Below are 27,168 nucleotides of genomic sequence, written 5' to 3'. Positions count from 1 at the left end.
CACATGAAAGAACTAATTGCTAGTTATGACTTTTCCAATTTAACTGTTGATCAAATATCACTCCTACAAGTTTTATTTCGTTTGTATAGGTAAGATTTTGGTTTTCAAGCATTAGGTTTGGTTTATCCTAGATATGTCTTATTGAAAATATTATACATTCTGTTTTATTAGAGCAAAAACTATAACCGGTACTTAGGAACCAATTTACTCGTTTATTTAAGTGTTCTTGTAATATTGACGCCATACGATTAATGTTCTTGCCTTTGATGTAAATAGTTAGATCGTCACCATATAGTCTTACATGAACAGGTTTCACAATAATTTTATTATATTTTTATTGCTAATAAAAATAGAGAAGTAAGAGAAGGACTAATAATCGACTTGTGGGATTCCGTTTTGTTGTTCTCTTAGATAGGATATAGCACCATTCACTGGGCCTTGACATTTCCTTCGAGTTAAAAAATTGTTTATGTAGGCAAAAATATTTCATTGATATCCCAAATTTTTTAGAATATTCTTCTTCTTCTTCTTCTTGAAGAAGAAGAATATTCAATATACGGTATTTCCATTCTGTATCAAATGCTTTAGTTGTCAAAGTAAATTGCCATACATTTTTGATTATTTTTAAAAGATTCGTGAATAGCTTTTTCCAGATCTATAATGTTGTCGTTTGTAGATCTGCTGGTCTAAAGCCAACTTGTTCGGTGGTGAGTTGATTATTGTGTTCTAGGTTCCACATTAATCTTTTGCTGACCATTTTTTCATAAGTTTACATCAAGAATATGTTAATCATTGTTATGGAATACTATGCGTTTATTTCTTCTCCGGACTAACTCTTTGTTTTGGAATTAAACAGAATATATTGACATGTATAAATTTATTATATTAGAGGATGAAAATTACACTCTGCTTGTTATTTCTTAAAACTATGAATATATAAGTTCTGTTATCTACAATTATTTAACGATGTTTCTGGATGGATTTGAGTACAAGAGATTGGACTCAAATATTAATATTAAAATAGCAAATACGGATAGCTTATCGAACAAAGAAATAAGAGAAATAAATTATTATTATTCCATAGATACGAAGTATTAGGTGAATAAACTAGCGAAACTTATTTATTCTAAATAGGAAAATATTTATGAAGAGTATTGATTCTGATTTCTAACAGCAAATAATTATTAGTGATTATACATGAGAACTTTTCATAATTGTAAATAACATATACCAGGTGACTAAAAACTATATAGAAATACATAGATACTTTAATTATCTTACATGTGAGTAGGTAGGTACATTACACCTCCTTTTGTAAGAATGAAAATAATTGTAAAATGAATTTTCATTTAAATGGTATAAAACATTTGTATACATTATTATTTTATTTTAACACATTTAAATAGTTTCTTTTAGTCTCGATAGTCTTTCACTTCGTCTTATCGGTGTAGTCTCTGTGAAACTAGTCTCTTCACACTTTTTGGATTCACTATAATTATTGTCTTTATTATGTTTACAATCTATACTTAAATCTGTCTCATGTACATGTTTTCGTTTACTTTGACATATATTTAGTGTTAAACAATTTGTAATTTGTTGACAACTATGTGACGGATTTCTACGAAATCGTCGGTAAAAATATTTAATTATCCTGTATAAAATATAAAGTAACATACATTTTATCAAAAATAAGATTGCATAAGTGAAATAAGAACTATTTTTTATTGTGTCTGAAAAATTAATATTTGTTTCTGAGGTCATTTTCTCTAAATTATCTAGTTTATGGCTTGCTAAATTTAATGCATCTCGATCGAGATTATTTAATTGTAAGGGAACAAGGTGTAATTTGGATTCATTATTTATCTTAATATCATCACAACAGACTTCTGGAAGGGATAAATCTGGAATGATAGACTGAAAATTACTTTCTTTTGGATTTGAGACAGATATCAAAATAGTTGATCCGGTGTAAGTTTTGCAATTATTCGAAGTAGAAAAAATACCTGTGTTTGAAAGAACAATAGATATTGGCGTACTAGTCTGACAGCTTAAAGTTAAATCTGTTGGTTTGGGTAAAACATATATCCAAGAATTTGGTTTGTTTAATTTATGCCAAATTTCATATTCTGTTTGAATTATACGAGTATCGCAACTAGATGGTATGTTTGTTATTGAAGTTAACAATTCAGTTTCACAAATTGGATTAGTGTGTGTAAATCGGAAAGTATCAGGATTTTTGCAAATAAGTTTTTCTTCATCTAATGAATAACAGTCTTCTAATGTATCAATAGTAACATAAATGTTTCTATTTTCTGAAAGAACAAGATATTTGACAGATGGAAGAATAAAGGTAAGTCTCTTTAATGTTGGATGAATTATAGGAAGAGATATTAGTTTAAAAAGAGAATAAGGAGTATTACTAACCAAAGGTATACTAACCGTAATTAAAATCTTGTTATCAAAATATATATATTTAAGTAAAATGATATCGAAATATTTATGAGCATAATCGATAGTCAATGGAAATGGATAAGTCGATGTACTAGGTAAATGCGTTACCGTTTTAGATAATTCTTGAATTAGTTGCTCAGGTGTTATAACAGAAGGATGAAGGTTATTATTTCTTGCAAATAGAATAACGTTTATTAAAGTAGAATATTCTTGTTGTAATTCTGTTATAAAGAAAGTTAGTAAGGTAAAATGTTCTTCAATTTTTTGTTTTAAATCTAAATTAAAATATTTATTATTCATTTTATCTGTGTAATTGGTAATTGATTCAAAATTTTTATCAAAAATCACTTTGTTTCGGTCTAGATTTGTAATAGAGTTATTAAAATTTGCAATCGTGGCTTTTACTACATGAATTTGTTGTTTTAGTAAATCAAGAAGATGATTTTCGTTACTTTCAGCTTTGTTAATAGCATTATTGAAATTTTCAGCATCATCACTGTCTAAGGTACCGAATAAGGTCCTGAAAACAGATCCAATTGCATTAAATAGAGCGCGTTTTGGTCTAAAATGTTCATGCAGAATTATGTTTTTTAAAGTTTGTTCATCTTGAAAGAGTCTAGGTATGATTTGTCCTAAGAGTTTTAGTGAAGTATCGCATAATCGTAATTCAATAAGAACTGGTTTGTTTTGACACAGTCTTAATGTTTTTTGATAGGTGAGATCTACAAAATTTAATTTGTCTGTAAAAGGTTGTAAAGGAATATGACTTAATATGTTCCAATGAGTTTCAATAAATTGAACATTTTTTATGTGTTCGTAATAGATTCCAGGTGATTTGTTGATAGGAGTATTGGTATATTTCTTGTGAATTTGTTCACTATTTGTCAGCCATATTATTGCATACCTGAAACAAAAGCATGTTTCAATCTATTCATGTGAACTTTTATTGGTTTTTTATTTACTAAAATTGTGCAATTGACAGGAGAATTTATCTCTAGAATTTTATAAGGTCCATTATAATTTTGTGTAAGTTTTTTGGTTTGACCCTTCTTTGTTTGCTCATTTTGGAGATATACTAATTGTCCTTCTAAGAAAACGGTGTCATTAATCTTTTGGTCATAATATTTTTTACTGACTACTTTAGATTCTAATAGATTCGTTTTTGCTAACTCATGAGATTTTCTAAGCTTAAGTGTTAAATTATCTAAATAATCTTCATATGTATATTTGAGTTCTACTGGTCGTATTATACTGCTAGGTAGATTAGGTGTATATCCAAATATTAGTTCATATGGTGTGAATTTGGTTGAAGTATGATTAGTTGTATTATATGAAAACATAGCAAAATCTAGCCATTCGTCCCATAATACCTTGATCTAGCATACCTTTTATTTGAGTTTCGACTTCATGTTTGTGTACTTCAGGATACCTGTATGATTTAGTGCTAATAGGTACATTAGAATTTAAAGGAATTTTGCAAGTTATGGCATTTGTACTGGTAAGTTGATCTCCTTCCAGATAAAAGATATGATTGTACTCCTTGCAAATAGAAATTAAAGATGATTTTTCTTCACTATTTAAATGATCTGTTCTCAAGGCATTTTTTAATTTAGCAATTCTGTTAGAATTCGTATTATCTTTATAAGAAGACATTTTTCGTATATTTGCATTGTTTTGTAAATTTGGAATTTTTTCTATTGCTACTTGAATATCGTTTAATTCAACATCCGTTTCAGTAGTGTTTACGATTGAGGTTAAAAAGAAATCATTTTTTACTTTAACAACACTAGGACATAAAAATACACCTTTAAAGATTTCGCGTTCGGGACATAATCCTTCGCTTAATTCATTATTTATTACTTTAATTTGAACAATTGTTTCAGTTCTTGCGGATAGAATAGTTTTATTACTTCTTGAGTTAGAATTAGAGTTTTGATTTAGTATAAGATCGTCTGAACAGGATTTTTCTTCTGAACAGGATTTTGATTTATGATTTCGTGAAGAGTTACAAGTTTTATTTGTGCATATCTCAGTGGATTTTACACATTTTGGACTTGAATTTTCTTTGGATTTAGAGTTAGATTTAGATTGAATTGGATTGGATAGTAGTTCTTCACTACTTAAGGTTATTTGGATATCATTGGTTTCTAAATAAGAATGATCCTCTATGGATTTAGCATCATAAGGAAATATTTCATCGATATTAGAACTTGTCTCGATATTTTGATCTCTCAGAAATTCGTCATTGTCATTGTTTAATGGAGATTTTATATATTCGATTGAAATAGAACAATTTTTAAAGTTTAATTTATTTTCTTTATAATCAATTTGGCATTTATTTATTTCAAAAAAATCGCTACCTAATATACCGTCGAAATGAAGAGGAAAATCGTCTTCTACGACATAGAAAACATGAGTTTGGACAAAATCTTTTATCTTGAAATTTACGTTACAACTACATATAGTTTTATTTGGATTTAAGACATTTTTATCAATGCCTCGTAGAGTAATAGACTTAGAATAAATTTTTGGAATGTTTAGTATTTTTGAATATTTAATTAAAGAAATATCTGCGCCTGTATCGATTAGAAACTTGCAAGAGGATGGATTGGAATTATTTACTAAGGGTAAATCTACATAGGAAGTGACTGAGAAGTTGATGGTTGTGATACGGCCTGAACTGAACGAACTCCTCGAGAATCGACCGTTGGTTGTCGAGGATTCTGGAAGTTTAAAGAATTTGTTGGATTTTTGTTTTTATTGTTAAATTCGCGTTTTCTACATTCTTCTATAACGTGACCTGGTTTTTTGCAGTATCTGCAAAAACGTTGGGAAGTGTTGGTATTTTCTTTTCTTAAGTTTGGAGGAAAATCAGAATTGGAATTTGAATTTGAAGGTTTATAATTTTGATTTTGAGAATTTGACCTTTGAAGATTTGAATTAGGATATTTTGGGTTTTGAAAACTAGAATTTTGAAGATGTCTAACATTTCTATCTGAATTGTTTTTATATCGACAGTTATTTGAGGAATGGTTATTTCGTTTGCAAATATTACAGAATGGTCTGAAAATTTCTTGTCTTGATAACTGTTCTTGTTCTTCGGCAATTGCTATAGCAACAGCTCTTTCTAAGGAATCTGGATTTCGGGCTTTGATTAAAATAGAGAGGTCTTTGTTTAATCCTCTAATAAAGACATTTAGTGCTTGAGTTTTTAAGAGTTTAGTACATGCATTTCTTGCATCTGGAGATAAGTCTGGATCAAGTGTATTTATTAATTTTATATAGCAATTTTCAACTTTATTTGCAAATGACATTACATTTTCACTGGGCATCTGACGTAAGGAATGTAATTCCAATTGCCACTGACCTTCAGTTCGGCGTTCAGAATAAGCATCTAATAAGAAGTCTTTTAAATCTTTCCATTCGTCAAATGTTCTGTTTCTAGTTATGGCCCTAGCTTTATCGGTTAATTTAGTTTCTATAATGGCTAATAAGATGGGTTTGGATTGCGGATTTACTAAATTGTATGCTTTATCACAATTGTCTATGAATTCGTATAATTTTGATTTTGTACCATCAAATCGAATGAGAAGTTTTTCAGCTATTTCAATTGATACTGACATTTTATTTGAATTAGAAGTAGAAGAATTTGAAAGAGAATTTGAGTCGGGAGAAGGTATTTGTTCGTCAAATAAGTTACTTATATCAGGATATAAAGTAGACATACGTTTACAAGATTTTTAAAATATGAGACAGAATTTAAGATAGAATGTACTTACAAGTAGAATATTGTTGTTGGTCGCATAGTCTATTATTCCACGGGTTCACCTCTACTTCCGATGGAACTACAATTGGGTTATGACTGGAACTGGATTTCGAACTGGATGTACTGGACCCCAATGTAATTAGTTGTAGTGGCGATTTTTCCACACTGACAGTTTTTTTTTGAATGATTCCTCGAAGGAAACAAGTCAATTCAAAAATTCCTCAGCTCTCCTTCTATCAGCAATCAGAGGAACTCTGCTACTAATATCCCACTTCTGACACCAAATTTTGTTATGGAATACTATGCGTTTATTTCTTCTCCGGACTAACTCTTTGTTTTGGAATTAAACAGAATATATTGACATGTATAAATTTATTATATTAGAGGATGAAAATTACACTCTGCTTGTTATTTCTTAAAACTATGAATATATAAGTTCTGTTATCTACAATTATTTAACGATGTTTCTGGATGGATTTGAGTACAAGAGATTGGACTCAAATATTAATATTAAAATAGCAAATACGGATAGCTTATCGAACAAAGAAATAAGAGAAATAAATTATTATTATTCCATAGATACGAAGTATTAGGTGAATAAACTAGCGAAACTTATTTATTCTAAATAGGAAAATATTTATGAAGAGTATTGATTCTGATTTCTAACAGCAAATAATTATTAGTGATTATACATGAGAACTTTTCATAATTGTAAATAACATATACCAGGTGACTAAAAACTATATAGAAATACATAGATACTTTAATTATCTTACATGTGAGTAGGTAGGTACATTACATCATATAGGACGATATGATTTTGATTATTTTGTTAAAATATATGGATAACAGTGCTATTTTTCCAGATTTTTTGAAATGATTTTTGTACCAAATAATATTAAAATTTGAGTAGAAACTCTTTTGTTTCCATGGGAAGTTTTTTATTAAATTGTATTGGTATTGAGCGAAGATACAGGTGTGTTTGTCCTTACACCTTGTCCTGATGCCTTTGTTTCGCGCACCAGTCATAGTTCGCTGGTTTTTCCCCTGGGGAACAAGTTTTGTCCTTAGGGAAATAGGTTCACTTTTCTATACTTTTTTGCAGGACCACCCAGAAAACTGGGACAAATGAAAGTTTCGCAAAGAATGTCTATTTAAATAATTACGTATTTTGGACGCCGATAACTTGCTTACGATAGCTGATTTATGAAATTTAGTCGTCTTGAATTTATGTGCAAAAAAATTGATAACTTGTCGGTGATGCAATATTGACACGAACTGAGTAAAATTATTAATATACCGACTGTGTTAAATCTTCTGATGTGCGGCTAGCGCGAACAAGAGCTTTTAGCTCATCCAATGCTGGATTCAAACTGATATCAACTCGCCCCCTTGAATGAGACTCCGCTGGTAACGGTTTCTTCAAATTGAGAAATCGCCCCCCTGACCCTCGACGTATATTAAGGATATGTTTACATTTAAATTACCTTAAACTATCCTTTCATTGGTAAAACTACCTGAGAAGGGTATTTTTCAACTTTCCTTACTGTTGGGATTTTTCGAATGACTCAAACCGATAATTTGGAGATTACTAATCATCGTTTCATTGTTATGATTCTTTGAAGACTTTAGAAGCTTATATCTTGAAAGTTCTTTTAAATACAAGCTATCGGCACCCGTACAGATTATTGGATGGTACAAAAGAATTTTACAAATCTAAACCTTAAAACTAATATAAAGTGTGATATGATGATATGATACAAAATTAAATAAAAATATTAAATGTTGACTGTTACGCAACAGGTATGTCACCTGGACATACTTGAGTCCAGACATGGAGGATGAAACAGACGTCAAGTGCTTCTTGAAACTCCCCATAAATAAAAAGTGTATTGATAAGGTTGAATTCGTCGGAAATTGTAATAGGTACTGTCTCCTGTTGTTTGCCAGTTATAAGAACTCGTTACTGTAATTTTGGCTGGATGAGAATTTTTGACAGGTATCAGCTAATTCATTTACTATATCCTCTGGGTCAGTTAGTAACGTTCTTTCATCTTCTAGATTACAATTTGTTGATAAGTATGCTGTCCTGTCCTGCCACATAAAAAGAGGAACGACTGGGTAAGATCAAAACAAAAGTTGAGGATATCACGACAAAAATTGCTAGACTCAAATGGAGCTTCGCAGGTCACACTGCTAGACAAGAAGACCAACGTTTGAACGCCACAATACAACATTGGAGACCTTACAAAGGTAGACGACCAAAGGGAAGATCACATATGAGATCGGTGGATGACATAAAAAGAATAGCCGGAAAAAATTGATAGTATGTTGCTCAGGATAGAGATCGACGGAAGGAGTTGCGAGAGAAGGCTAAGAAGAAGATGCTGTCCTGTTATTTTTTTTTAACTTTTTTCCAAACCGATCAAATATCTGTTTTGCTGTTAATACTATACAGTGTGGCGCACCGAAAACGAAACAGAGGCATTTACTGGCAGATAATTCCTTTTTTGAAAAAACGCTCGGACCCATCGATTTTGTTTTCGAGGGGGACACAAAATTGGCATAAAATCACTTTAACATTTGCAGCCCCTTAAGCGGGGATGGCATCATCCCTAAAATCTTAAATGAAAAGGGGGGTCGAATGATCCATTATTTGAAAGGTCTTTCAACTCCCTTTATAATGATGTAAAATTCATGTATTCAATTCAGTAGTTTTGGAGATTTATTGATTTAAAGTTTAAAGTAGACTTTAATAGGTACATCAAATTAGTTTGTACTTCTTTCAGAAGAAATTTGAGTAAAAGCATTTTCTTGATAAGTAAATGCTTTTATTTACTACGCCCATGGTTTATTAATAATAAAAATAGCAATTGAAGTGTCCTTTGTGACAAAAAAAGTTGTTTCTTGAAGAAAGATAGGTAGAGAATGCCACGTACTTATTTTAAATAGGAAATAGTACATTAGTTTGCGATTGATTTGACCAATCTTTGTTGTTAAAATATCATTTGTTGCTTTATACATAAATTAACCATGGTATATTCCACGGCAGAAAGGGTTGAAATTATTGAAATATTTTTCGGAAATAATCAGTGCTCTAATAGAACAGCACAAATTTTTAATGAGCGACATGAGAACAATAATGTGCACCGAAAATATGTTCTAGAACTTGTAGCTAAATTTTGGGAAACTGGATCAGTCGCCAATAAAAAACGTAATATTGAAAATCCTATAAGGAACGAAGCTACAGAAGTGGGGGTCTTAGGGCAAGTTATTGTAGATCCTACATTAAGTACCCGCAAATTGCAAACTTCGTGTGGTGTTAGTCGACGTACTATCCAACGGATTCTAAAGGCCCATAATTTTTATCCGTATAAAATTCACCTTGTACAAGAACTTAATGAAGACGATTTTGATAAGCGATTAGAATTTTGTGAAGTTATGAGTGAACGAATTACAAACGATGAACAATTTTTATTTAACATTTGCTTTTCCGACGAATGTTCCTTTTTTTTAAATGGCGAAGTAAATCGTCATAATTGTCGATATTGGTCGGACTCTAATCCCAGAATTTACCATGAGGTACATACACAGCAGCCACAAAAATTAAATGTTTGGGCTGGCATTTTTGGCGATCATTTGGTTGGTCCTTTTTTCTTACCTGGAAATTTGACTGGTGAAATGTATTTGGAATTACTGCAAAATGCCATAGATCCTGCGCTAACAGATATAATTGAAAATCAGAATGATGGTAGATACGTTGAGAATATGTTGATGTTCCAACAGGATGGTGCCCCACCACATTACGCATTAAGAGTTCGGCATTATTTAGATCAGACCTTTCCAGGTCAATGGATTGGTAGAAGAGGTGCCGTTGAATGGCCCCCAAGATCGCCAGATTTATCACCTTTGGATTTCTTTTTGTGGGGTTACTTAAAAAGCAAAATCTATGCTACTCATCTAACATCCTTAGAAGATTTACGACAAAGAATTGTGAATGAGTGCCATCAAATTACTCCTCAAATATTGCAAAATGTCCGGCAACGTTTTCAGCAAAATCTTTATTATTGCATGGAAAGTAATGGTGGTCATTTTCAACATTTACTCGGCTGACAGGTCAGTTCATTCTTTATTTTTTAACAACTTTGCTGCTATGTATTGATCTCCTCTTACGATGATGTATTTAAACTTTAAATCAATAAATCTCCAAAACTACTGAATTGAAGTACATGAATTTTACATCATTGTAAAGGGAGTTGAAAGACCTTTTAAATGATGGATCATTCGACCCCCCTTTCCATTTAAGATTTTAGGGATGGTGCCACCCCCGCTTAGGGGGCTGCAAATGTTAATGTGATTTTATGCCAATTTTGTTTCCCCCTCGATAACAAAATCGACGGATCCAAGCGTTTTTTTTTTAAAGGAATCATCTGCCAGTAAATGCATCTGTTTCGTTTTCGGTGCGCCACCCTGTATGTATTTCTGCCAAGATTCTTGTTTGGTTTTTTTTACGATTCTCCTTGCTTCAGCTCTACATTTTTTGTACTCTGTTAAGAGATCAATATTTTTTAAACACACCTTTACTTGTACTAAAAAAATGATTAAATGAGACCGATCCTGCCTTAGAAAACCCAAACATTCCATAATTTTATTTTATGACCCTTCATGAAGATACACCAAACTCCGGAAAGCTTTTTATAACTCCGCTGATATTTTTCGGTCCAAAAACTTGAAATGATTTGCTAGATAGGCATACTAAACCAACCACGTGAAGCGCCGAGTGTTGGATTGTGACTTACGTGACGTATACTGCAAAAAGTTGTCATTATAACTTATGTTGGGAGTTATAAAGAATATAATTGTTGTATTAAATTTCTTTGCGTACTTTTGTAACTCATACATAACATAAAAATCGTTTGTAACAATCACGCTAAGATAAAAAGACAACTAAAGGATAATAGCTAAAAAGTTGGTCGTTATGAGTTAGGGACGCCATCTGTTGCGTTTTTTTATTATCTGTTAGATAAAACTATTTGTAATAACCAAAAGCGGTCTTAACTTTATACAAATCGCAGTGAAAAGTTCATGTTGGCATCAAAAGTGTCAATCTCCATAGCTGAGTGCGTACCAAACATGGCAATCTCCGCTGCGGCCAATAAGAACCACGACTTTGTGATAAAATGTTGTTTTCAACGAGAAAGGGCATAAATCGGACTTTTATAAGTTTCTCAATAATTTTAGATAGGACCGGTAGTAAGGCAATAGTTGCAGACATTAGATTTTTCACCACCCTTATGAAGATGGCTGGCAATAATGGCTGTCTTTAGGCACTTTGGAAATATACCTTTTTCAAAAGAATCATTAATTAGTGAGACCAGGACTTCCAACACATTTTTTTGGGAGCTTTAAGAAAATTTTTATGAATAGTCCATCAGTACTACAGGAAGATTTGATTTTGATACATACTACTGATTGTTTCGAGACCTTTTTTGAATTGGGGAGATAGGAAATAGGATCTTGTTGTGGTAAAATAGTTGATGTTATATTTTTACTCACATTAACGAAGTATTCATTTAGATTTTCAGGGTTTGGAAGAGAAAATGTTTGAGCTGTGTTAGTTTTATTTCGAAGATCGTTTATTATCGATCAAGTTTCCTTTGCAACATTTTTAAAGCTTTCCAGACGATTTTGAAAACATCGCATACAACCCTGAACCTGAAATTCTGCTGTCCGAGATTGAAGAAGCTGTAACTCACCTCAAGAAGAATAAATCCCCTGGCTGCGATGATATCACGGGAGAGCTCCTTCAGAACATGGGAGACAAAGGATGTTACATAATGTGGAAACTTTGTAATAAAATTTGGAAATGCGGAAAGTGGCCCAGAGAATGGCGCACATCATTGTGCATACCAATCCATAAAAAAGGAACAACTACAAAGTGTAGTAATTATCGTACCATCTCACTGATTTCCCATCCAAGCAAAATATTACTAAGAATCATTAAACGCCGTTTGCAACAATACTTAGACAAACAAATTCCCCAAGAACAAGCAGGCTTTGTCAAAGGGAAGGGTACGAGAGAGCAAATCCTTAATATGCGGCAGCTCATAGAAAAGGCCCGCGAATTTAAAATTCCAATAATAATCTGTTTTCTAGACTACCAAAAGGCATTTGATTGTGTGAAGTGGGAAGTTCTCTGGACAGTTCTTCATGAGATGGGAGTTCCAGATCATTTGGCAATATTAATTAAAAACTTATACAAAGATAACTCAGTTAAAATAAGAATTGAAAACCAGCAATCTGATACCTTCAAAACCAGCAGAGGTGTACGACAAGGGTGCATACTATCTCCAGACCTGTTCAATTTATACGGAGAATACATAATGAGGAACGCACTCGACGGATGGAGAGGCGGCATCTCCATTGCAGGAAAAAAGATCTCAAACTTAAGATTCGCAGACGATACAACACTGATAGCAACATCTGAAGAGGAGATGTCGAGACTGATAAAGAGAGTAGAAACCGAAAGCAACAAGTGTGGGCTCAAGATTAATAATCAGAAAACAAAAATCATGATTGTGGACCACGCGAATATCCTCCAAACAACAGGCGCCCTAAATCAATTCGAGAAAGTAGACGAGTTCACGTATCTAGGATCTTCCTTAAGCAATGCAGCCTCCTCCCATACGGAAATTCGCAGAAGAATAGGGATGGCCAAGAACGCGATGAGTCGACTGTCAAAAATATGGAAGGACCGCTCTTTATCCAAAAAACTCAAAATGAGACTGGTACGGACACTCATTTTTTCAATCTTCAGTTACGGTGCCGAAACATGGACAATAAAATCAGAGGATAGGAAAAGGATTGACGCATTCGAAATGTGGTGCTGAAGACGAATGCTACGCGTCTCGTGGACGGAGCACAGATCCAATCAGTGGATTCTCGAAAAACATTCAGACCAGACTCTCCTCTCAGTGTCTTGCAAATGTTTTAAAGTTTTTTGGCCACATTGCGAGAAGAGACAATGACAACTTAGAAAGACTAATTGTATGCGGAAACGTAGAAGGACGTAGAGGCAGAGGACGCTCACCTATCCGATGGTCAGATCAAGTACAGAAAGCCACTGGAGAGACGTTTTCCGAGTCCATGAGAGCAGCCCAAAATCGCAAGAGATGGAGAGAATTGACAGCCCGCATTGTAGGAAATCACGATCCTCAGCAATGAGGAAACGACAAGAGAGAGAGAGACGATTTTGATAGTACAATTTTTTAGCTGTTTTGATAAGTTTTAGATAGGTTCCCTGTACTTGGAGATATGTTTGGTATATACTTTTTGTAGTTCAGGGTTTGTGATGTTTTGACTTAATTGTAATTAAAGGAAATCCCTTATTGAAAATACAGACAAGCCTATCCAAAAAATCACTGAAATTAGAGTCCACGTCCACATAGGGAAAGTGCCATCCAGAAGTCAAGCACAAATTTTGGAATTTACGAAAAGTTCTGAGGGCAAAAAATCCTACCTAAATATTGGGTTTTCGAGGATGGTTTGTTAAGAGTGTTAAACTTGGTATATACTGCTTCATGATCAGATAGTCCTGCCTTAATAATTGTAGAGAGCACATCAAGGGGTGAGAAATCTTAGACAATATAATCAATTATGGTATATGTTGTTTTAGTAATTCTTGTAGTAGAATTAACGTGCATTCGAATATACTGACCAAGGATAATTGGGTAGCACACGCAACAGCGTAATTAATATTCAAGTCAGCGCATAAAATTTTTCTACTTTTATTGGGCAAGTCGTCTAAAAAATTTAGCAAGTTCTGAAAAAATAGTTTCGTGGAAGAATCAGGTGATCTATAAATGCAAAGAATGTATGTAAGATTCTTGTTATAAACCAATGAAAACTCAAAAAGGCTTCATTCAACAGAAAGTCATATTTTGTTATAGGAGAAAAATCATTATCTGTAGAAAGAAATAGGGTGGCACCATGAGCTGAACTTGGACGATCATACCTAGAAATTGTGATATATTTTTCTACAAAATAAGACTCGTTGACTTCAAGCTAGTAACCGCAACTATCAGGGGAAATCGGAATAACTAGATTTAAAGGCGCCAAGGCTGATGCGTAAACAAGCATTGTGACAGGCTTTTAAAGTGAGTTTCGGAAGCACATATATAGATAATGCTTCCGTAATCCAATCTAGAGCGGATCAAATTTCTGTAATTTCTTAAGAGGACTTTCTCTTTTGTCCCCCATTGATGATGAGCTAGAATTTTTAAGATATTGATTCTATTTAGCCCTAATAATTTGTGTTTATCAATCACTTTTCTAGTGAAATGTATGACTTTATATTTTCCAGATGAAAATTTTACTCCAATTTTAGCGGAATAGTTATGAAGATTGCTAAGAGTATTTTGGAGTAAAGAGCAAGTGCTCCTTTTCACTTTAACTTTCACAATATTTGTTCTTGACTATAGTCTGTTGGAAATCTGTCGTAACTATTATCTGAATAATTGAAGACTGAAATACTAGAAAATGCGGTTTATACATAAAATATGTGTAATAATTAGGCGTGTATATTAATTACGGAACTGAGAAACTATTCCGATAAGTTACAGCCACGCTTCCTATTTCCATTTGTTCCGTTTCTTACTAGAGCATTCAATTAAAGCTCCAGATAGCACTCCACGCTAATTAGTAGGAAATGTAAATATTCTCGTAACCGCCGCCAATTTGTTTTGTTTTTGGTGTTCCTTATGCCTGTAAGCTGAAGTATTTGAATCGTAAAACTCTAATTACCTTAAGAGAATAAAGACATTAATAACTGAGTTATCACATCTGGAATTAATTTAATTCGTGAAGATACGATATTAAGCGCCGAAATTTGTGGATAAGGTAATAAATAGTGCAGTTATTAGAGACGATCTAGTTAACCTTTAAGTAAGAGCGTGGCGCCTTCGAGGAGCCGGTTCATATTAGAATATTTTTTACACAAGTGGTCGCTTGGCGTACTTTGTACGCCAGACAAAAATAAGAAGGTATTTAAGGTAACACTCTACATTTCTTAAATACATTGGAATAAATAAATACATATTTTACGTAAAAAAATATAATAAAGTATAAAATACAATAATAAAAAAGAATTCTTAGATGAACATAAAAGATACAAAAAGGAAATTCATTTTAAAGACTTTCTGTTTGATTTTCATGATGCTGGCATTCTAAGCCCCGTATTTATAGTCGGTACTCAAGCTCGTGCTTGAGCACGTGCTCCGCCAAGTCGAACTTACGTCAAAGTCATGCTCAAGTATTTGTTGTGTTCTATAAACGATACTTCGGGTATTCTCGTACAAGATTGATCTCAAGCACGAAAATTAGGGATTTTAAGTAAATTTGATTGGTAACATCCAACAAAAAGAAGATTCTGTCAATTATTATCAATGTCACTAAACGATTTTAGCGCTAAATTTAACTTTATTGAAGAAGAGGCATGTTGTGTATTAAAAAAAATTAATTTTTAATAAATTATTTTAAGATATGTAATATATTATAAAAAATATGCATTCGAGGGAATAAATTTCAGTTATGTGCATTTTTAGATGAGCGGAAATTGTACTAAATATGCAGTTTATTCAACAAAAGGAAAGGTGTTTATAATCCAGCTGGTAAAGAAAATAATACTGTAGAGAATAAAAGGATAGACGGTGCTCCCTTAATGAAAAAATAAGGGTTGTGAGTACAAATACAGCCTATTATATAACTGCCAGCCTGAGGCAGATATATTAAGGACTTCAGAACAGCTACGAAAAATGTAAAACAAATTGAAACAGAGGTAAAATACTTTTATTTATTTAAGCAAAGTTTTTGTCGTAGAAAATGCAGAGAAACAACAGCATGCTGGCTACAGGTGATGTCCCTTTGAAAAAACCAAAGCCTGATATAGTTCTGGAGTTTGTGAAAGTTGCTGTTCCCGACATATAGATATGTAAGCATCGACTGTCCCTGGGACAGCACAGTATTTGGAAGAGGTAAATTTACTATATACTCACACTTAGTATAATTGCAGGACAAAAGCATGCCCACCAGCTAGGAGGACATGTTAGTGTAATTACAATAACATCAGAAGTATCTGACTTCCTCCATTGCTTTTCCAGTTCAAAATAAAGAGTTGTTATGTATGATAATTTTGATAAATCTTACCTGTACATTTAATAATAATTTCAAGTAATACTTGTAATATGACACCTGTTGTTCCTAGAGAATGTCAATGTTCTTCAAATGGTAAGTAATCTTAAATGTACTTATGGCAATATGTAATAATAATAAACACTACTAGGTACCAATGAAGTAATGGCTATTATAATTGCAAATAAAAAACATTTGCCAAAAAAAGGTTTGAATTATTCCAAAGGTTAATAGTAATCCATAGTTATGGATTTTTAAAACAATCATTTATATATAACTATTCTTATTTTGTACTTAATGTATGTATTATATTGAAAACTGTTAAAAATTCTAAATGTAAATACTAGTTGTGTGTATATTTTTTGGTCATTTTATTTAATGTATACTATGGTGGTTGTAAAGCGATTATTATATTATTTTATATTTAACAAGCATGATATTCCATTTTTTAGTTTTATAAATTGTTACTTTACTTTACTTTTTACCATATTTTCCAGGTTCTAAATAGCCTTTTGGTAACATTTCTTACATGTGTGCACTATTATATCTATTTTGTTGATCATTAGCTAAAAATATATCTCTATCAAATAACCTATTTTTTTGTTTAGCCTATTATCAATAAATACCTTGCTTTAATACTGGAGTAAGTAGATAGTGCCTGTGCTGCATGCATATTCACTATTCATAATAATTCACCTATTAATAATACTGGAATTTGTCCTGTTTCCATTTTAACTCTTATCAACTTTGATCAAATATTAAGCTGCCATAACTTTATCCTGGATGTTGAACAACAATATCCATAAATCATCGCAAAAAACAAAAAAAAATATTGTGTTGGAAGCGAATTGAAAAAAATATAAAAATAAACAAACAAGTTAGGTTAGGATCCCGTGCTCAAGGCAGGTCGATCCGATGCTTGAGCACGAGCTGTCATTTTTGTGTACTCAAGCCCGATTTCGTACTTGAGATTAGTTTATAAAACACAAAAACGACTCAAGGTCGACCTCAAGCATAGACCGATACTTGAGTACCGACTATAAATATGGGCCTAAGTAAATGTGTGTGGTGATCACATCTTTGGCACTTTATTGTGGTTGCTCTATTTTTTTTCGACCGCACTGGTACACCTTCCTCTTGTTTTTTCGGGTAGTTTTGGAGTCTTAGTCTCGGAACTTTTACATGGAGCTAAGTAACTTTTGATGCCAATAGATAGGTTGGTGATATTTGCTCTCTGTTGCAAAGGTGTCTTTAGAAAATCCGCTAAATTTTTTAAGTGTCTGTGACTTAGGGCCTTATCGCAATTAGTGGTGTTAAATAAAATATTGGAATTTATTCCTGCAATATAGCTATGAATTTAAGCTAATAAAATACGATCAATGGCCACCGTCTAGTTCGTCTTTGGACAGTGTAATTCCTGCACATGTGGTCGACTACATTGATTCCTCCTTTAGCTTCATTGTAGAATAGTACTATGTCTGGTTTGCCTAACTTCTCACCTACAGAATCATCAGCGTGCTGCGTAGAAAGTAATATGACAGTTGTAACTCCGGTGGGTTTTTTTTTTTTTATAGTACCAACCAAATACAGCTCTTGAGACAAAGGATAACTGGTGTACCAATTAATTAACTGTGGTCAAGTTTCTTTCAAAATTTTTGAAGGGCTCGACCAATCTGAGTACATCTGTTGCAGTGTTTGGAAGATTATATCTTCCTCGGTTGCAGTGTTTGATAGATTATATCTTCTTTCGGGCTGCTTGCCACAGTAAATTTCTAAATTTGAGACATAAAACATCTTTGAATCACACAAAGCAAATATTTTTATCCTATATTTGTTGGGCTTGTTAGGCAAATATTGTACAAAACTATAACGAGCACGGTCTGGAACTAACATTTCGTTAGTTGTAATACGTTCAGCTGGGCAGAAATTTTTCCGATAGTTGTCTGTGAATTTGTCTGTAATTTCTCGCACTGCCGCAAATTTGTCTGTCTACTTCCGTTCTTCATGACTTGTTTTGTCGTTGAACCGAAGTGCTCCAACTAGAAAGAAAACACGTTTATATCCCATACATGACGGAAAGGTTTGGATTTCTTGCCCATCTCTCTAAAATCAGTATGGCTTAACTTTTTTATAGCAGCAAGGAAGAAAATTTCAAGAAGTGCAAAGATTTCCTCTGGCGTTGTTAATTTTGCATCTCTGTTGATATGCTTAATGATAGTGTTAACAGGATTTATGAGAATTTTTATTTTGGTAAAAAATAAGTATAGGCAGTGGTTCAAAAAGGCTCCACAATAAACAAGAACTTCGGCTCACAATATTGTTTCGCATTTACCTGGTTGCAAATCAGATGCTAAATTGATTGTTGAAAATACAAATATCTATATAACTGAAGAACTGAAATAAATTTGAAATGCTTCGCGTTTCTAAACTACTAACAGTCATAGAGTTAAAACCATTTTTGGTGATCCTTATAGTTTCTAGAGTGCTGAGATCTTCGTGTTTAAATTATAAAGATTTATTATCAACTGATGATCTAGGTAACGAATTTTTTTATACAGTTAATATGAAATATAAAAGATGACATTAGAAGCTGCACCGCAGAGCAAACATATATCTTCCTTCTTCTATATAGTATTTTCCTTCTTTATCTCTTTTGACTTTCTCTCGATAGTATTCTTCACATTCTTGCTTTTCTACTGAGAGTTATCTTTCTTGCTCTACTTCTTCCAGTTCCCAGAATTTCTTTATTTCTTTTATTTATGCACATTTCGAAATTCCTTGATTTTGTTTCTTGTGCAATTCCTGACACTATCCATCCTAATTTTGTGTTTTGGATGACTAGCCCATTACCTATTCAGTGCATGCTATCCATCAATATGTTAATGTGTTCCTTTACTCCTAATAATACTTCTATCTTCCTTACCTTTTGGTATCGTGGGTCTGCTAACAAGACATTTCTTTCATTGTATTCTTCTCATAGTATTTCGTGTTCTGGTAAGTCTTTGGTTATTTTTGGTAGTCCCAAAGCCACCGTTTCCATTTCAAAGTTACTCTGAAAATGTGTTTCAATGATTAACTTCGTGCTCCAGTTCGATATTTTTTCTCCTGCCGAACCGATTCCTGAGATTCTAGCATGAATTGGTTTTCTTTGCCTTCCCAAGAATGTCGCCGCTTGTTCCGTAATTAATGAGCATTGCGAACCTTGATCTATTAATGCTTTCATTAAATAAGAGTATGCGCAAGATCGCCGTGGCAAGTAAGATTTCTACATCCTTGTGGCTTGCACAGTTAACTGAGTTCTGTCCTCAATGATGAGCGTTGCCATTTCTGTATCCACTATTTTCTTGAGCATATTCTCGCCTTTCAATATTCGGATATCTTTCATTGCCTGAATAACCATTTCCTCCCCTGTTCCTATCAGGAATTATTATTTCTCCTCTTGTTCGGTCTCTTCCATTGCCCGAACTTCCGAATTCTCTCCTGTTTCCTTCAGGGATATTTTCTTTTCTTCTTTCATTTGGGTTTCTTATATTGCCCAAATATCCACGTTCAAAATGTATCACTGTGTGGTGTTCTCCACTACATTGTCTACATATCAGCTGGGAAAAACGAAAAACATTGCGACTCCTTCCTATGCGATAAGCAATTTGTGCACCATTGTGTTTCTTAATAATTTTGATTCTGTTTCTTGTACTGAGCTCCAGAAACTCCCTACATTGTGTTACGCTGTGGTCTCCGTTGCACATTATACAATGTATTTTTCATTTCCTTCTTGAATTCCTTGGTTCCTTTGTGACTGCAACAACTGTAACGTTTGGAATCTTCTTTGTAGAAAGGCTTGCGTTGACTTATAAGACGGTACCTCTCTACTATCTCCAATTTGATTTTCATACAATCTCCTTTTTAATATACTTATTCTGGCTACTAATGAGCTCCAGCATGTCGTGTTGATTAATAGACCTCCGATTGCGTCTAGGCATTCAAGAAATATCTCGTGTATTGTTTGTAGGGCTCTAGCTGATAGACCTATCCGAAACTATGTATATGAATGCCGAAAACAGACTCGTTAAAGAATTAAAGGACGAAGGACCACCAGCACGGGGCTGGAATGAAAAACAGATTAAACACTAACTTATATTTAATGCTAAGATTAATTGCTAAATGCTAAGACAATTTCTGATATCCGTCCGAAAACACTGTGATATGGGATAATTCACTACACTTTTCACTGACGCTATTTTCACTATTATTATATAATTACAAATAGAATTGCTTAGCGGAATGTCGTTTCTATGTTTAAAGCGAACTACTGGCAACACTGCTGGTTTGAATAGATTAACTGCTTATATGAAAAGTATAACTACGGTTTTAGAAAACACTGGTTACTATAAATGATTGGCTTGATAATTTTTATCAATAATGCGATGCGAGTGTAACTACTTAGTTACAGATACCTATGATATATTAATAAGCGAAGAGAGTATTTGCGAGCGATATATAGCGGGTTTAGGTTACGAGATTTTGCGACCGACTTTTGTAATAGCTTGTTCTGAACTGACTGATAATATCCAAATTATGTAGGCAGGTAGTGCAGGGCTCGTACCCCTAAAAGTAACGTTAAATATCTTTCTTTATTCCTTCTAAGAATTTCAATATCGTCTTGGTTAAAAATTAATATCAAGTGGAATGGAATTTCACCAGTTTCTAAAGTTTTTATTCTAAAGTACATATTGTAGTATTCATTTATGTGTGATTCATGCTGCTTAAAAATGTCCCATGGGCTTTTGTCTAAAAGATTACATCTATGCTATATCGATTTTGGCGAAAATCTTGCAGTTTTTTCATATTGTCAAACGTTTACTTTTTAGATTTAATTAATACTAAGCTCTTATATAAAATAAGCTTAACATTTATATACCGCGATAAAAGTGTATTTTTTAATTAAACTAACTGCGTTATTGTATTAGTTTTGTATTAGTTTTGCAGAATGTACTGCAGGCAACTAAATATATATCTAACAATGCAAACTTTGATTTCATGATGATTTTTTTGTTAATTTTGTTATTCCCTATAGTTGTTTGAGGTTTTAATATTGATTCTGTTATTGTAGTAATATTTTTTTTAATTAATTAATGAAAAAAGCCAATATTATGAGATAAAAATCCATGTCGATATTCGTATGAAATGGAAATACACAAAGAAAACAGTTGTTGGAATTTCGTCATTGTAAAATATTTTCTTTTTGTAATACACAAATATAAAAAAACAATAATCGCTGGATGAAACAATGGAATTTGACAAGAGTTTATTTAAAACCAAATTAAATTGTTTTTTGTAGAACAGTTTGATTTCATGATTTCTTTAAAGCATAATTATAGTGAAAATAAAATAGTCTAAAACACGTTTAAATCCTTTTTGGTCTTCTAACATATACAGCGGATCTATTTGTCGGTAAATCTAATAAAACTCATAAACAATGTAACTCAAAGTTAAACCTTTGGCCGTGTGTATGTGCGTGTGCTCGAGTGCGTGCAATTAAAATATTGTCCAAAGAAACGATATAGGTATCCACCTTCGTAATTTACCAATAACTTTCGATTCCATATGGTTTCAACACGATGGTTGTCCTGCACATAATTCTCGCATCGTCAGTGAATATCTCAGTGCGACTTTTCCTAATCGATTGATTAGTGGCCACGGAGATATTTTTTGGCCTGCGATCTTGCACCTTGTGATTTTTTTATTTGGAGATATATCAAGTCCAAACTATATGAGAGATATAACGATGAGAACATCGTGCCTTGAACTCTGATCCATCAGACTTTTATAATTCTTTAGTGACAGTTTGGGTTATTGTTCTGCTGCTAATGAAGGCTTATTTGAACATATTGTAAATACGTTTATTTACAATACTTTTTTATTTTTGTAGAATTTTTACTTATTTAAACATTCTTTAAAAGTTCTTTTAATTTTGAAGAATTTTTACTTTATTTTCGAAAGTACGACGATACTGTTTTGTCAATAAGATTTTTTGTTTTAACTTTAAACACTTCTAATACTAGTAACGACTGACATAAATGTTTAATGATTCAAAGCAAAGCGATCTTTGCATAATTTCAAATTATTAAAAAAAAAAGAAAATCATATGTGGGTTTTGAACTCAAATCATAGTAGAAATTATTCTTGGTTAATAATTTAAAACTTTAGATTAAATAATCACTATTAATTAAATTATTTTATTCACATTTTTGCTTTATTATGGTCAATCAGTTTTTACTTTATGCGAAATTAAAAAATGGAAATACGTCACACATTCGACGTTACTTATAATAATTATGACCGAGGTGATTTAGCTCGAAGCTAACGTCTAAAGGTGTGAGACTATCGCTAGTGATAATGTAATGTAATATAAATTATAGGTTTCTCCGATTATTTCTCACCTCTAGGAGTTTCATCTCTTTTTATTTCACAAGGTAACTATGTTTTCTATCTCTTACGTTAAAAAGCCGGGTGGTAAGACACTCATCACTGTATATTATATATTCACTTCGGAAATCGTTATCAAAATCCAAATTAAATTAAAATTAATGTGTCCTTTTGTTACATTTGTCAGAAAATAAGTAGCAATTAACTGATTTTGTTGAAAAACTCTAAATGAACACATGATGGACATCGAAAAAACCTTGAAAGGATATTTCCCTGACAATTTATAAAACAACAACTAAGTAAGGAATCCATTCGCAGACCAAACAAAACCACCAATGTAAAATGTGTCGGATAACGAGCATTTGATTGACATTATGAGTTCACTTCCAATATAATCAATATTTTAATAATATAGTACCAATAACCTCCCTCCTACCAACGCTACTGATTTTTTAAACTTCCTTTGAATGGAATTCATTTTTAATAAGCAGTTATTTTTATTTTCCTGTAGGAAATATACCGTATAAAAGCTTTTCGAAATATAAAATACACGGTTTGATGTCTCTTTGTTCCAGTAGAGTTTTTTGCTGAGCATTTACCTAAAGTATAAACATTTCTTAATTAAGCAGTTCCTGCTTTAAAAATAAATAGAGTGTATTAGTATGCAAGTTGATGCAATGCTTTTGAAAATAGGAGCTTTTAAAAATTCACTGACCTTTTGCATGCACAGAACAGGACGGTAAAAAAGATAATGTATAGAGAATATGGTAGACTCTATCTCATTAACAATTCTGAACGGTTTTTTGTAACTTTATTTATTGTAAGTAATCTGTTCAATATAACAATAAACAATATGTTTGAAAGACAGAAAAAGTGACACAGTGGGAGCTACATCCAGTGGTGAACACCCTTTACCTATATTTAGTTTACATTACCAAATTTGTTTGACTTTCATACAAACACCTATTCACAATTTAAACAACTTATATCTAGTTTCTAGTGATCGAAAGATCTAGGGGATCCAACCGTTTAAGTTTTCTAAGCAGTGGTGGCGTCAGGAGGTCGTTGACGAGTGGATTTGATGATAGTCCTTTATTGCTTCTCTAACAGTTTCAACATTCAGGTCATGAATAATAAGATTTGGCACATACCATGGGGCATTACAGATATCACGAAGGACTTTGGATTGAAATCTTTATAGTCTTTACAAATTTGTATAACTGGCCGTAGTATTGTCTTATAGAGAAGAAGTTAATTTTGACTTCCCATTCATAAACCAGCACATTTTTTTTGTAAAGCATGCCCAGTTGCAGTCGCTTGGACCATATATGTTTCCCCAAATTAGATGATTGTCTATGTGGATACCTAGATGTTTGACATCGTTCCTAGCAGGTAGAAATTTTCGGTTTATAGATACCTGAGGTCAGTTCTCTTTTTTTAATGTGAAGATGATGTAAGTTTTGCAAATTTCTGGATGCTAATCTTAGATTCACATGAGTGGCCATTATGACGATATCCTCTGCATACGTAGCAATCGTAGTAATATTTGTGGTAGGGATGTCAGCTGTGTACAGTATTTATAGGGTTGGATCAAGCACACTACCTTGTGGGACTCCTGCCGGGATCGGATATAGGGGAGTTCAAGCTTCGCCATGATTAATTAAGAACGATCTATCTGTTATATACGACTGTATAATTTTGGGTGTAAGATGAGGTAGCTGTGACTTGATTTTGGAAATTAGACCATCATGCCAGAACTTGGCACATGCCTGCAAGACATCTAAGAAGACAGGTATACAGTAGGAGAGCTGTTTTCAAAGGCATCTCTAGCTGTTCTGACTACTCTATGTATTTGCTCGGTGGCACCATGTTTTTGCCTGAAGCCCAATTGGTAGTTTGGTATTAAGTTATGTTCCAAGACAATAGGTTCGAATCTAATCGTAAGGATCTTTTCAAAAAGCTTTGCGAGAATTAATAGAAGACTTATTGGAGGGTATGTTGAGGCAGTTTTTGGCACCATAATTGTGTGGTCGACGAACATAAGCAGACAAGTCAATTTTTGAGAAAATTTTTGTATTTATTAAAATCACATAAAAAAAATTATTATCATCATCATCATATAACGGGGGTCCTACGGCGATTGCCGCTTCCCGCATTTCAGCATCCATCTTTTCCTATCTCTCCAATCTCCCTCTTCTAAGCCTCTAGATTGCATTGTTTTTGTAATTTCTCTTCTCCAGGAATTTGGTGGTCTTCCCCTTTTCCTTCTTTCTGGCGGAACATACATTAAGGCTTTCTTTGGCCACCGCTCCTCCATTCTCATCACGTGACCATACAATTGTAATTGCCTTCTTTGTATTCTATCTGAAAGAGTATCTCTAATTTCTGTACAGTTTCGTATTTCCTCATTCCTGATTCTTTCCATTCTCAATACTCGACATGACCTTCTAAGATAATCCATTTCCACAACGTCTACTTTATCTCGTTCATTCTTTGTCATCGTCCAACATTCGGCACCATATGTGGTAATTGGTTCTACAATTGCTCTGTATACGCGAAGTTTGGTATGCATCTTTATTTTATTAGACCACAGTAATGAATTCAGTATTCGGATGCATTTTTTCCCTTGGGTTATTCGGTTTTGTACATCTATCTTAACTCTGCCATCTGCTGATATGATGCTTCCTAGATATTTATACTGGTTGCAGCCTTTTATGACTGCGTTTTCAAGCCTCAGATCTGTGGTATTTCCTCCAATTTTTAAATATTCTGTTTTGCTTATGTTTACAGTAAGCCCCCATTCGGCATATTCCTCAAATAATTTTCGATTCATATAATTTATATCTTCCTAATCGGTTGCAACCACCACCTGATCATCTGCAAACAACAATGTATACAGAGTTTCTTGTCCCACTTCAATGCCCATAAATCTACATTTATTTCTCCAATTCCTCAATGCTTCTTGGACGTATATTTTAAAGAGTGTCGGTGACAAACAGCATCCTTGCTTTAGGCCTTTAGTGACTTTAAATTCATTTGAGGTTCTGGTTCCAATTTTTACACAACTAACTGCATTTTCGTACAATTTATATATCGCTCGGATATACGTCGAATCCAATCCGGACCTTTTGAGGACCTCAAACATTTTCTTTAACGGGACACTATCATATGCTTTCTCAAGGTCTATAAATACCAAATGGGTCTCTCTACTTCTTTCGACACGCTTTTCAATTATTTGTCGTAGGATAAATATATTATCACGGCAGGATCTCCCGGTACGAAAGCCGCTTTGTTCTTCAATATCTTGTATGTGTCTTTCAACCCTCTTCTTTAATATTCTGCCGTACAACCGGCCCACAGAGCTCGTCACACTAATACCTCTATAATTGGAACAGTCTCTTTTATTCCCTCTCTTATATATGGAGCTTATATAAGATTTATTCCAATCTTTAGGAATTTCCTGGTCTCCACACATACATTTATCTACCGCTGGAATAAAAAAGACAAGTCAAATGTTATACCTGTGGTTCCCTATCAAATAGTGATCTTTTTGATACTCACAATTTTATTCATTTTAAAGATGAACCTAACGTTTGACTTAACTGATTAGGTACAGTTCTTATCAGTGAAATTGACTAGCGAAAAGACTGAAGCAGATATGAAAAAAGGATATTATGTATATGACTCATTTAATTTGTAATTTGGGTATTGATTACATTGCGTTTCTCACGTTTCTTATCACTTTCAATATTTTCGTTAATATTATACCGTGTGAAAGGTATAAGTATACAAATCTCATCAAAATCTGCTTTTAAAGCAAAATACATGCATATAAAATTAATAGCTATTCTGAGTTTGAATTATAACTGACTTAAAAATGAAGCCGTGCAGAGGTAAACTAAAAACTTGGTTCTTGGAACTTGGAACTTGGAACTTGGAACTTGGTTCAACGAAAAATTAGTTTTGAAGAGGAGCCAGAATTGGAAGACGTTGTCTCTACAAGAGATATAAAGGAGATCCTGGGAATGTGGGAGAAAGTTGCATAATTTGTGGATAAAAATGACACCGAAAAAGTTACAACTAATCGTGCATCGATGTTGTTCAACAAAAATTGCCTAACACATTTTCGCAATATTCTGAAAGGGAGTAAGAAACAAACCTCCTTGGAAATTTTTTTTAAACGATCTGCAGATGAAAATGAGCAAAGTGTAGCGAAAAAAGCAAAGCCCACTGACGAAAATTAAGCGCTTCCGTAAGCACTTCACTTTTTCTTAAGTTTTTACAGAATATATATGTATTTTGTGTTACTTATAACTAAATGTTTCTTCTTTTAATAC

The 27,168-nt window shown here is 33.0% G+C and overlaps 2 protein-coding genes across 2 annotated transcripts in view; both read right to left on the bottom strand.

Moving 5' to 3' along the window:
* Positions 1–27,168, bottom strand: part of LOC140444956 (transmembrane protein 47) — a 635,087-nt gene that overhangs the window by 602,834 nt on the left and 5,085 nt on the right. The gene's annotated exons all lie outside the window — the stretch shown is intronic.
* On the bottom strand, positions 797–7,005 carry LOC140444946 (uncharacterized). The gene is made up of 2 exons (XM_072536658.1): positions 6,231–7,005; positions 797–3,355 (listed from the first exon to the last, which is right to left on the bottom strand). Exons 1-2 carry the CDS (start codon positions 6,254–6,256, stop codon positions 1,399–1,401), a joined length of 1,983 nt encoding a protein of 660 aa, XP_072392759.1. The 5' UTR covers positions 6,257–7,005; the 3' UTR covers positions 797–1,398.

This window comes from Diabrotica undecimpunctata, chromosome 7, assembly GCF_040954645.1.
Source record: "Diabrotica undecimpunctata isolate CICGRU chromosome 7, icDiaUnde3, whole genome shotgun sequence".
Lineage (NCBI taxonomy): Eukaryota > Metazoa > Arthropoda > Insecta > Coleoptera > Chrysomelidae > Diabrotica > Diabrotica undecimpunctata.
Note: the sequence above shows the minus strand (reverse complement) of the source record. Positions and strands in the feature narration are given on the sequence as shown.